Raw genomic sequence first — 13482 nt, 5'->3', positions numbered from 1 at the left:
GTTGTTGAAACGTTTTCATAAATATTCAAGGCATATATGTCTGTGACTTGTCTTCGTGGACCTGGCCGCTTGTTTCTTTAAATCTGGCAATGCGACTTTTGCTGAAACTCAATGCAAGTCAGAAGGAACGGCATGTTCATGTTGTGAATTGAGTTTGATCAGAGCAATAGAGGGTATGCGCAGCATGCTTAAAGTGAATGGCACCCATTCTGACCTGAGATCAGATTCATACGAGGTTTCCACTGGACACACACTGGTCTGATTAATGTTGTTAATGCAGACTTTAATCAGACTTTCTGTTTCGATGTATGGGCCAGAAAGTATAGTTTTGTGCCACTCAGTAGGCATTTCTGCATAACTTCCGGGTTTGATGATGATGTCACGCGCATACCCTCTTTAGATTAGAAGAGTGGAGACTAGTCTTCTGTCCAGAGCATCATGTGCCGAGGGCAAAGCTGCAAGTGTTTTGTGTCAATAAAGGACAGTTTCAATGCCAGGGTGCTTAGCTGGAGGAAATCAATAGCCTGTACGTCCTACAGTATATTGGCAAATTATTCATGCTAAATGATCTATCAAACTAATTGTTTCTGCTGTTAAACTATGATTTAATTGGATGATGAGATGAGCTGATTGTGACAATAGGGTCAATATAATTGGAGGAAATAAAGAAAATCTGAAAAAACTGGTCTGATATGGTATATGGATGCATGGATTATATGCCTATACATGGATACATGGTGGCAGTATAAGTGCATAATGGTGCTTATCCGATATCACTTTATTTTTTTTTATATATACCTCTTTATATAACAATAACACCTGATGATCATGTTTAAGGGTGGAAAATGTGACATGTGGCTATGGCTGAATTTAGTCCAAGGAGTGTTTTTCGTGCAAAAATAATGCTTGGAATGGGTTCAGAATGATGAAAACCCCCTAGTTTGACACGTCACATGCTACTTAAAGCATAATGAAATTTAGAACATTTTGCCTTTATATTGGTTGTATGATACCCCAACTTTCAGCAGCTGTCAAAAATTCCCCTAGGGTGGTTGAATAGAAACCAACGTGGGATATGTTAGTAGACACCTTTACAAACACATTTGGTGAAGAACATTCTTGGTAAGAAATGTATTCCCAGATTGTATTAATATCCCCTGACTATATGTTTTGTGCAAGCTCTCAACGGAAGAGTTAGACTAGGGGAGAGAATGGAAATGGAAAAAGAAATGAGCATCATTGCCCAACATTATCTCAATCTGTAATATTATTGACCCATTTTGGACGGGAACCTCTTTTGGTGTTTTAATCACTGTTATACTTTAGCCATTGAAAAATAGCAGACCTACAAGCTCTATGAGATTGTAGGTCTGCTATTTTTGAAAAATCGTGAAAATTATTTTTATTCAGAAAACTGTCAGGATTTAGAATACATTTGTAGAATCGTTCCCAGGTCATAATGGGTTAAAACACCCCCCCCCCCTGCCGGGTCATACCAAAGACTGTAAAAATGGGACCCAATGCCTCCCTGCATAACCAGGGGTTAGTTAGATCGACTACAAATGATTCCCGAGCACGGCACGGCTGCGGCTCACCGCTTCAACAGATGGGTCAAATGCGGAGAACAAATCTCGCATACAGCAACGTATGTGACACAAATAGCAGGACTTTAACCCATCTTGGGGCGGGAACCCCTTTTTGGTGTTAGCACTATGTTATGCTTTAGCTATTGAAAAATAGCAGATCTACAAGCTCATATCTACAAGCTACGAGCTTGTAGGTCTGCTATTAATTTTTTTTAATCGAAGAACGACAACACAGAAACATAGCTTTTTCAGAAAACCGTCAGGATGTATAGATGACATTTCTTAGAATCTGATCTCAGGTCTAAATGGGTTAAACCCTAACCTTTGACCTTTGACGTTGCAGGTCCCTGTCGGGCTCCAGCACGGCCACGGGCACCACGGTCATCGAGTGCCTGAAGGTCGGAGGTCGCGGCAGCTCCGAGTCCCTGCTGGACTCTCCTCCGTCCACCTCCAGAGCCCCCTCCCCCCAGCTCTCCATGGAGACGGCGGACGTGGTGGTGGTGGGGGGCAACAAGGCCTCGTCGCCCTTCAGACCCCCCGGGGGGCTCGTCATGTCTCCGTCCAGCGGGTACTCCAGCCAGTCGGAGACCCCCCAGACGCCCACCGCCGCCGTCCCCAACAACAACCAGGCGCCGCCCGGGACGACCTTCTCGTCGTCGTCGACGATGGGGTGTGTAAAGTGGGACACATGCTCGAAAAGACAATTCATAATAACGATAATGAGGCAACACAAGAATTCAGAGTTATATGAAGAATAAGGATTTTACTCGAGTATAGGAGAAAACGTACATGACCTGTCATGTATTGGAAACCCCAGTCCCAGACTCCCAGAGTCACAAAAAGGCGACAGCTTTTATATAGCTCACTCCCACACAACCAAACCCCCAACATATAGCCTCAAGACATTCAACTAAATGGGACAGTGAAACAAACAGGACCGAACAGCACCACACAGGGGTGTGACAGATTAGAGATAATATCAGACTGTATAACCTACAGGAAATACTCTCTATAACGGAGTATTATTAACCCATTTTGGGCGGAACCCATTTTGGTGTTAGCATCATGTTATGCTTTAGCTATTGAAAAATAGCAGATCTACAAGCTCATAGCGTGCCACCGAGTGGCGCGCTACGAGCTTGTAGGTCTGCTATTTTTGAAAAATCGAAGAACGACTGACATTTTTAGAATCTGATCTCAGGTCAGAATGGGTTCATCACACCAGTGTGTTTCCAGTGGAAACCTCGTATGAATCTGATCTCAGGTCAGAATGGGTTTAATGTTTATATCTTAATTTCCCACGACAGGTGCAAGCTGCGCCCCAAGATCCCGGAGAGGAAGTCGTCGCTGCCCTCGCCCAAGGACCCGCGCTCGCGGCTCTCCTTCGAGATCCCCGCGAACGCCGTGATGACGCCCGACCCGTCGTCGTCGCTCCGGCCCGCCAAGCAGAAGGCGCCGGGGCGGCGCCACTCGGACACGTCGACGGCGGCCAGGCCCGGCAAGATCATCATCGGCATCGGCAACCCCCCCTCCTCCTCCTCGCAGGTGATGATGATGATGATGATGGGGCCCGTCGCCATTATTTTTTTGAGATCGTTGTTTTTGTCGTATAATCGCCGCGATCGTTTCCGTTTAGGGTCGTGTCCCGATCCGATCGCGTCATTTTCAAATGGCCCATAGCACTTATACCCTACCCCCTTAGATAGCATTTCTGTAGACTTAGATAGCATTTGATACGGACTTATAGCATGTTATGTAGACAGCACTATAATTGCATTGTATTTAGTCATAGCACGTCATAGTACATAATTATGTATAGCATTGTATAGTATATTATGTATAGTTTATTATGTATAGTTTCATTATATAGATATTCCACTGTTACTTTCTTAGCTTACGCATCGCTCTGGATTAAGAGCGTCTGCTAAATGCCTAAATTGTAAATGATCGGATCGGGAGCGAAAAACTAAACGTGATCGGGACGTCCCTAGTATCAATATTATGTCCATTATCATGATAGACTGGATTAGATATTGTCTGTGATTTTGGATACTGTACTATTGTGATATGACATAAGTGTTCGATAAAAATATAAATATCGATATCGGCAGATACTCAAAATCAAATGGAATGGGAGCAAAAGAACCATGATCGGGACATTCCTAATTTCCATGTTGAAAAGGTTGATACATTAAAAAAAAACCTGAAATAGCAGATCTACAAGCTTACAACACGTCATAAGCTTCTAGATCAGCTATTTCCGCTATTTTTGTTTATTTTTTTAAAGTAGAAAGATAATGAATATGTCAGTCATTTATAATTTTTATATTTCAGTTATTTGTAATATCTGCCCTGTGCATTATTTTTGATCACCAGGCAAACGGAAACGTATTCTTTAGTCATAACGTTCCGATGTTCGACACCGCCAAAAAGCACAATTAATTGTCGATTTCAATGTGTTAACAGTAGGCATGTAACGATATATAGTATATCGCGATATATCGATATAATATCCCGACGATATGTATCGATTTATTAAAAATAAAATAAAAATAGGGGGGGGGGGGGGGGGCTAGTGTGTGATAAGAAATGTCAGCTGTAATCATATTCCATCATATTCACATGATTTTGGAGAGAAATGAGACAGTAGAGGCCTGGAGAGGGGAGCTGTATATGTGTCTGTGACTGTGCCCAGGTTATTGATGCTCATTAATACATCAAGGAAGGCAATTATCTTTGCAATGTAGTTGAATACAAATTGTGAAAAAAGCTTTGGGGGGAAAATAAATCATAAAAAATAAAATAAAAAAGTCATTTGTCTGGAAAATCATTGTGTTGAAAATATCGTGAAAAATCGTATCGTGAACCTCATATCGTGATACGTATCGTACCGTGAGTTGAGTGTATCGTTACATGGCCAGTTAACCGTGACACCACCCCCCCTCCCTCGCCTCCTCCTCCCGGCAGGCGGCACAGACGCAGCCCGTCGTGGTCACCCAGAACGAGCTGCAGACGGTGCGCCTGCGCTCCGTGTCGCGGGGCGACCTGGACGACTGCGCAGACGGCGCGTCAACGGACACCATCGAGGAGGAGGAGAAGCTCTGCCGACGAGGAGGAGGAGGAGGAGGAGGCAACTCGCCATCGGCCGAGGACTCAGACCACCTCCGACCGCCTCCGACCGCCCCCAAGCCCAACAAACCCCCCGTGGCGGTCAAGCCGCCGCTGCCCCGGCGCCCGCTCAACCTCCTCCTCAACAAGCCCTCCTCCCCCTCCCCCTCGCCCTCCTCCCCCGTCGGCCCCCCCGAGTCGTCGCCCCCGGGCTCGCCCGGCATGGAGCAGCGGCCCGTGCCGCTGGGCAACATATATAAGGTCAGTTTTTTTTACTTAAAGGACCACTTTTCAACCTATCTTCATATAATAAGGTCCTCACTAATAATCGTGATAAAATGGCGCAATTGTTTTTCTACTCGGTCTGTGTCTCATAGGAGGGCTGTGGGCAGTTCATCGATGGGGAATACAAGCTAATAGAAACTGCAGGCTTTCTAGTCCTGAAAAGTTGCAATGCGAAAATGGAAGCCATCGTTCTCAAGATAATGAAAATCTAAACATTTTGGGGCGGGGTTGGTGTTTTAACTAAGCATTATGTTATACTTTAGCTATTGAAAAATAGCAGATCTACAAGCTCATAGCGCGCCACCGAGTGGCGCGCTACGAGCTTGTAGGTCTGCTATTTTTGAAAAATCGTAAAAAATGCGGCACAAATCTTTGAATATATATATTCTTTCAGAGTGAACGTTTTTTTTTCTTTTCGACGTCAGGCCTAAATGGGATAAATGCAGTGGCATAAAAGTACAGTGATATGTAGTGGAGTCGAGTATTGTAGTAAAGTACCAAATAATTAGAAACTGTACTTGTGCTCCACCGTATCAAGGTCATGAGGAAACCCAAAGCCAAGAAGCCCCCGGCGCAGTCCCCCACCTCCTCGCACGGGGGGGACGCCACGGCGTCGTCCCCCGCCGGAGGGGGGGCGCCCCCCTACGACTTCCTCCCCTTCCTCCCCCACGCGTCCCACCAGTCCCACTTCTTCGACCTGCCCCCGCTGCCGGACCCCCAGCCTCTGCTGGAGGACGTCCCGGGCATGGAGCTGGAGAGCACCCCGGAGGAGCTCCGTCTGCTCCCGGACGGGGACGGGGGGTCTCTGCCCTCGCCCTGCAGCGGCCACGAGGAGGCCCCGGAGCTGCTGCAGGACAACCGGAGGAGCCAGACCCTCCCCTCCAGGACCACCCTCTCCTGTCTGGCCGAGCTGTCGGACAAGAAGAAACCCAAGGTGAGTTTCAAAGATAACCGTTGTTCATTCGCGATCTTTCTTTAAGGGATTTTCTGCCTGGTTTTTCTGAGCAAATTCGCGTGAAACGTCCTCCACACAATCTGTAATGGCAAGCTCAAACTGTACTTTGCCACTCGGCTGGGCACATGCATGTAGAAACCGTTTTTGACGCGTATATAATATGATGTCCAGGCATTCACTGCTGTTGGGTGAGGTTCCCATTTATTAAGTCAATTATGTATATTACGGCAGTTTTTCTTTATGCAAGAATAAAATGATACGGTAAAAACCGTGTGATCTCTTTGCCTGTTGTGCCCATACCTTCCAAACCATTAACCTGGCTTGTTGCACCTGTGTTCCCATTATGTCAATCCTTGTGACACACACCCCCCCATGGTGAACCCGCCCATCAAATGGGTTAAAGGCACACACAGGCAGAAATGGCTCCTTCACAATCTATGGTCCATTAACTGAAATCCCAGTCGAAGAGAAAGTCTGCGCGTGAAAACGTGAACAGCGAACACACTGTATAGAAATGGATAATGACATGCCCCAAAATGAGGACACATACTTGTCACCAAAAAACACAGAATGATGTTATACTGTTTACGATGAGAAAACTGACTGTGTCCGGATAGCTCGGTCAGTAGAGCTCTTGCCCTTATTGGACCACAAGGTTGTTGGTTCAAATTCCGGTTTACTGACAACTCAGCTCGTCAGTCTTATTTGTGCATATTGTTCTTATTGCGTATCGTCTTCTTTCTTGGTCCCGCCTTATCGCTGCTTGCAGCTATATTTCTTTCTTCTCTCTCTCTCTCTCTCTCTCTCTCTCTCTCTCTCTCTCTCTCTCTCTCTCTCTCTCTCTCTCTCTCTTGTTCTTGCTTGCTGTAAATTGCTCTGGATTAACCCATTTTGTGCAGGAACCCATTTTGGTGTTAGCATCATGTCGTGCTTTAGCTATTGAAAAATAGCAGATCTACAAGCTCATAGCGCACCACCGAGTGGCACACTACGAGCTTGTAGGTCTGCTATTTTTGAAAAATCAAAGACACTTTTAGAATCTGATCTCAGGTCAGAATGGGTTAAGCGTCTGGCTAAATGCCTACGTTGTAATCGTCTCTCCAGGTGCCTCCTCCCGTCCCCAAGAAGCCCAGCGTTCTCCTCCTGCCGTCTTCTGTCCACTCGTCCTCCTCCTCGCCCCCGGCCGCCAACGGCGTCGTGGACACCAGGCCGCCGCCGCTGCTGCAGGCGGACAGTCCCCCAGCGGCTCTCCGCTCTCCCGTCAGAGGAGCGCTCTCGCCAGAGATCCCGGAGGAGGTCACCGCGGATCCCGGCGTCTCCGGCGTCTCCCCGGAGGGAGACGAGGAGGACAATCACCTGGGGACGGACGAGAACAACAGCTCCAAGGACTCGTCGCTTCAGTCGTCTCTGCAGGACTCCTCCTCGCTCGCGGAGATCTCGGACGGGAAGGCCGAGGCCGACGCGGGCGGGAACGGCGCAGGTACGACGCGCCGTTATTCGTGTATGACACGTCAAGTAGATGTGTTTCTGCATCAAGTAGATGTATTGACTTCCCGAGGCGGGGGTTGGCGAAAGGGCCATTCTGTGTGGAGTTTGCATGTTCTTCCCCGTGTCCCCTAGGGTAGGTATACCCTCACAAAAAACATGCAGTAATCCTGGTCTCTAAAACTACCTCCCCCTGGCCAGCCGGGGCGCCTGATGGAGGGGAAAGGAACTGGTCGGAATAACATGTCCCTTCCACTCACTATACATCCGGCCGGGGAAACTCCCCCTCTGTCAGGTGAAAAGAAGCAGCTTGGACTCCTCATGCATAGAAGGAAGCATTATTTCATATTTCCCAAGAATCACATTTTATCAGTGGATGGAAACGGGGGGAAAAATGCGCTTTTCTTTTTTCTAATTTCTGAACGTTTGCTTCCTATTTTCGGAAAAGGCTTGAAGGAAACACACTTTATGTCCTTAATATAAAGCAGAAAGATAAGAAGATAAAGTTGCAGTGCAGAAAAAAAGTTATGGCAGAACATTTTGGTTCACCCTTTTGGTGGTTACATACATTATGTTATAATTTAGCTATTGGAAAATAGCAGATCTACAAGCTCATAGCGCGCCACCGAGTGGCGCGCTATGAGCTTGTAGATCTGCTATTTTTTTTTTATCGTTAAAATGTTCCTCAAATCTTTCAGAAAATTGATTGATGATTTAGAAAACTTTTTATTTTTATTTCGACGTCAGGCCTGAACGGATTAAGCTCTAACATTATAGCAGCAAATGAATATGGTTATTATATGTATAGCATTTAAGCTGCCTTGAGCTGATCTGAGAGCAGCATTCAAAAGCTGCCCTCAGAGCAGCAAATAACATGGCTGTATGTATAGCATTTAACCTCCCTTGAGCTGATCTGAGAGCAGCAAATAACATGGCTGTAGTACAGTATGTGGAGCATAAAACTGAACGCCGCTTTTCCACTTGTTGTACTCATTCTGGGGACAGAAAGCAGACCTGTCCCAGACAACCAGAGAATGTAGCACAAGATCAGAAACGTATTTTGGCCCCTAAAAAACCCTGCTGAATAATCCAACAGTAGTAGTTTGAAATGCATACCTTGACACACACAGGGAGCCAGGGTATAAAGATGGATCTGGGAGTGATATGATCCACCTTTCTTGGTCTTATTGGACTCGAGCAGCAGTGCTCTGAATCGACCGCTGCCGTCTCGTCTGAGCGGTCTTTTTAGGGAGACCTGCGTGTAAAGTCAATACAGTAGTACTATAGTCGACTCGAGTCTACTGAAGATTGCATGGACAAGTTTTTTTCTAAATCCTGCTGAAACATGAAACCTTTCTTATTGGTGATAGTATAGTCTGACTTTGTAATTTGTTGGCTTTGGTTGAGTTTTATTACATTATAGTTTGAAGGTGAGCACTGACTTCAATCATTCATTCTTTCCCCGGCTTGAAGTTTTGTCTTTGTATTTTGACCTGAGATCAGATTCTAAAAATGTCTTCTACATCCTGACAGTTTTCTGAAAAAGCTATGTTTTGATTTTTCAAAAATAGCAGACCTACAAGCTTGTAGCGCGCCACTCGGTACAAGCTTGTAGATCTGCTATTTTTCAACAGCTAAAGCATAACATAATGCTAACACCAAAAGGGGTGGGGGGGACACTCTCTTTACGGACTTTACGGGGGCCAGTTTAGAATTGTAGACGTCCATAGGTGAATTGTAGACGTCCATAGGTGAATTGTAGACGTCCATAGGTGCTTGTTGAGAGTGGATTTAAAGGAGTCAAGGGACTCACATGTCTTAATGGCTGTTGGTAGGGCGTTAAATTAATTTAGTCCCTTGTTTGTGCCGAATCTGGGTTGCACATGGTTCGTTGAACTCTCCCTGGTGTTGTGGGACAGGACTTCGTTGACATTTAGGAAGTATTTAGGTTCACCACAGAACAGCAGATCGACATGGTCCAACGCGTTGCACGGCATCGTGTCGTGAGCTTGTAGTGGGGCTATTTTCGTTGAACGTTCACCCTCAGAATAGGAACGCTTATAGGACTCGAAGTGGTCGCTTTACAACCTTATCTGACACTGTGGTGGTGTTGTTAAGGGATAAAACGCTGCTCCAAGTAGGACATAACTAATTGAAGAGTAATTCCATGAGATTTATTCTGAAACCTATAGTTTCTTTGCCATCTTTCTTTCATTTAGATATATTTTAAAAAGGAACACAGTGAGAGCTGTGTGAAGGCTGAGTGAATTCCCTCCACGGTCTCTGCGTTTCATTTCTCAGGGTCTGCAGTTTAACAGGCCCTGATGCTTCTGAAACTGGAGCAGATGAAAACTCCAAGGCACGTCTGACTGTTTAGTTAAAGCTGCCGGCTAGAACTTAAATTAAAATACATCTGATTATTATTTTTTCTTCTCTAAACTTTACTGTAACTCTTTTAGTTGCCAAGGAAATGCGCTTTAAATGTGTGTATACTGTGTTTGCTTATTAAGTTAATACAAAGCATTTCTTAACTACTGTATGTTGTTTTCCAAAATACCCTGGAACAAGGGGGGGGGGGTTGAACTGAATTCTGGAAATCACAGTTCTATTATAGACAGACCAGAGATCAATGTCCACAGCTCAGTCTAGTCCTGCACGCCAAAATCCTGATTAAGCCTCAGAGTCGACTGATGGACAAAAGACCTCTTCCGCAATTCAGCCACTACCTGAAAATTACGAATATAGGAGCTTCCTCTGTCCCTCAACGGTATTTTGGTCCAGTGTCACCCGCTAGCCTTTTTGCCGACAGCGGTATTTGCGCCTAGAGGTGTGGTCATGGGCGTGCTGGCGCGCTTTCCCCTAAATTGCATACTCTCCATGCAAAACATGGCTAGTATTAGGGGTGATATTCCTTGCTATAACCTTAGGTCGGATGCTGTTATCATACGTGGATGTATAGAGAGCCTCTCAGCTCTGGGTCCTGTGGAATACTTCAGTGGTGCATAGAATCTACTTTACTGGAGTATTTTATTTCTGTTGTTGGATACTTGACTTTCACTCCACTACATTTCAAAGAGAAATGTTCTTTTGACTTGTTCTTTTGACTCAACTTTACTACATTTCTAGGAAGGGAAAACGGTACATTATGAATTAACCACTTAAAGGACAACTTCACCACTTTTCAACCTATCTTCATATAATAGATCCTCAGTAATAATCATGATAAAGTGGCACCATTTTTAAAACAAACTGTCTTGTCAGGATTTAGAAGACATTTTGTAGAATCTCGGGTCTCAATGGGTCAAACTTAAAAACGGTGTAACCCGACAGGCCTCGGCATTGGCTGTGCCGACGAAGACGCCGCGGAGGAGAACGACATGGCGTCCAATGAGAAGACGCCGCTCCACGGCGGCGAGGAAACGGACGACGCCTTGCTGCCCCGAACTCCTCCCACCACCGCACACACCACCGAAGACCTGTTCACTATTATACACAGGTACGCGCGCGCACACACGCACACACACGCACACGCGCGCACGCAGAGCGAGAGTGAATCACGTGAAAGCTAGTCTCCAAGCAACAAGTTGTCAGGTTTATATACCTGGCTGCATGGCAGGCTGCTTGAAATAGAAACATAAGGAAGAGCATTATGGATGGAAGAAAGAGGGAAAGGGATAGGCATGGTGAAAGAGAAGAAAAGTTGTTGTTGTTGAATAAGAACACGTCGTTCAAACACTGACTCCCTGCTAGAGTTACTGAATACAAAGACACAAAGATATAAGGATTAAAATAGATGCCGGGGAATTTAAAGCTTTTTGTCATCATCTAAAAAAAGATGAAAAAAACGTCTCAATCTCTCTGTTCCTATCTATAAACTATATCTTGTTCCCCTCCCCTCCCCTCCCCTCCCCTCCCCTCCCCTCTCCTCTCCTCTCCTCTCCTCTCCTCTCCTCTCCTCTCCCCTCCTCTCCAGATCCAAGAGAAAAGTCCTGGGTCGCAAGGAGCCTACGGACTCGTTCGGCAGCCGTCAGAGCCTGACGACGTCGCCGGTCAAGCACAGCGCAAGCGGCGGTGACATTCGAGCGATGACCCTGGGCGGCGGCAGCGGTCAGCGGTCCAGCTCGCGCAACGAGAACTTCATCGCCCTCCTGCAGAAGAAGGGCAACAAGTCGTCGGGCTCGGGAGGGGCGCCCAGAGTCTCCGCCATGGAGCTCCTGAAAAGCACAAACCCTCTGGTGGCGCGCCGCGTCGTCACCGAGTTCGCCGCCGCGCCGACCACGCCCCCCCCGGCGGCCACCACGGCGAACGAGGACGGATGCGAGCCGGCGTCCGCCGGGAACGGAGCGCCCAACGACCACTGAGAGACGACGACGGGGACGGGAAGAACTTTCCGACGGGAATTTTGACCATACCGTCCAAAACTACCCACGACACCATCTGAACCGATTCCACCATCTGCCTGCCCCCACCCCCAACACACACACACACACACAGCCCCCCCCCCCCCCCGTACGACCCCACCTCCCATCCCAAGCCGGGGCGGGCGGGGTGTGGCTATACTTCTGACTATAAAACGTCCAACCGGGTGGTTTTTCAAACCTTGCCGAAAGAGCGTATACGAGCTTGTCCCAATCGTATCGGGGGGCTTACTTATCGGAACGAAGCGGTTTTGTCTGCATGTGTGTGGTGCGTGTTCCGACCGTTGGAGTGGTACTTTTTTTTGTTCTTTCCGTCAACGTTGGGTTCCTATCCCATATCCGGGGAGCGTGCACGTTGTGTCAACGACGCGGGTTCCCGTCCTATGCGTGGAGCGTACAGTGTACAGTACAGTATGATGTACTGTAAATGGGGGGGTGGGGGCAGGAGGGTTTCTTCACTCCTGACATCGTCTGAATGTGTGAGATTCCCCCTGACGACGGGAATCTGAATTCCTTCAGGAACGACTGAAGTACTTTTGGTGAGTCTAATTCGAGCGACATACAGTACTATTTTGTTTGTTCATTCACAGGCCCTTATACTGTACGTATACAGTAGGGCCTTTAAATGCGCCAAACGAGCCAAAACGGAGCGACGTAAAGGCAACAAGCTACTGTATATATATATATATATATACTGTAGCGAATGGACCGAAGCCTTTTGGCTTCACCGAACTGTGAAGCACCACCAGAGTCACCCCACGCGCGTCGCAGTTCCAGCCCAGGTGACGGTTTTTGGGTAAACGCACATGACTTCTATGTACTTCTAAGCTGTGTTCTCACGTACCACCGAGTGGCACGTGTTAGACACGACGCAACGCCAAACACGCCACCGGCCCAAGTCCGCACGGACATAATCAGTTTCTGTTTTCTCCTGCCTGTGTGGTAAATAAATACCTTACCACGACACCACCATTACATTGACAAGTACACGACAGATATCATGGAATCACGTCTGTAAAAATAAAAAAATCCCCCTTCAGCCTATACGGGACGAATCGCGAGCGGTGTCGCGCCACGTTTCGCGCCGTGGCGGGCGTCGTCGCGTTTGAGGAAGGACGCGTTTTAGCGGAGGATGTTCGCTGACACATTCCACGTGGAGTTCTGGTCGCGGGGGAGACGGACGGACGGACGGACGGTAGCCGCCGGGCCAACGAATGACATTTTGAAACCGAAGCACTTTCATTTTTCCCCTGTGGCGTCTCGGAGGACTGTTTTTAATGGAATCGTTTCTCTTTTTTCGTCGGGGACTCAATCATGTTGGACATAGAAAAGAATAAGTGCATATTTTTGTTTTGTTGCATACACTATCTATATGACAATTTAAAACGTTAGTTTTGCCCTCGTACTTTATGTATCATGTGTACAAAGACATATCTAATGTAACAATGGACCTTGATGTGGACCTGACCTATAGTCCCATTACAGACAGTGTACAGATCAGAGAGTACACACACACACACACACACACACACGTCACACACACACACTAAGGGATCAATGCCATTGCCATGGAATATATACACAGAACACGCACGTCACACGGACTTATCCAAACGTATATGCGCGAGCGCGTGTGTGTGTGTGT

General features: G+C 46.9%; 1 protein-coding gene across 1 annotated transcript in view; it reads left to right on the top strand.

The window, feature by feature from the left end:
• The window catches only part of nhsl2 (NHS-like 2), a gene marked incomplete at its 5' end in the record, with an annotated part of 192467 nt that extends 180496 nt beyond the window's left edge, over positions 1-11971 (top strand). Inside the window, 7 exons of the mRNA XM_083789464.1 lie at positions 1930-2256; positions 2894-3131; positions 4554-4955; positions 5518-5913; positions 7039-7414; positions 10750-10915; positions 11393-11971. Of these exons, the coding sequence (XP_083645590.1) occupies positions 1930-2256; positions 2894-3131; positions 4554-4955; positions 5518-5913; positions 7039-7414; positions 10750-10915; positions 11393-11780 (2293 nt within the window). The 3' untranslated portion in view covers positions 11781-11971. The remainder of the gene's footprint in view (positions 1-1929; positions 2257-2893; positions 3132-4553; positions 4956-5517; positions 5914-7038; positions 7415-10749; positions 10916-11392) is intronic.
• Between the last annotated feature and the right edge of the window lie 1511 nt (positions 11972-13482).

This window comes from Protomyctophum parallelum (assembly GCF_964188405.1).
Source record: "Protomyctophum parallelum genome assembly, chromosome: 18".
NCBI classification, from domain to species: Eukaryota; Metazoa; Chordata; class Actinopteri; order Myctophiformes; family Myctophidae; genus Protomyctophum; species Protomyctophum parallelum.
The sequence above is the reverse complement of the archived record's forward strand: the minus strand, read 5'-3'. Positions and strand labels throughout refer to the sequence as shown.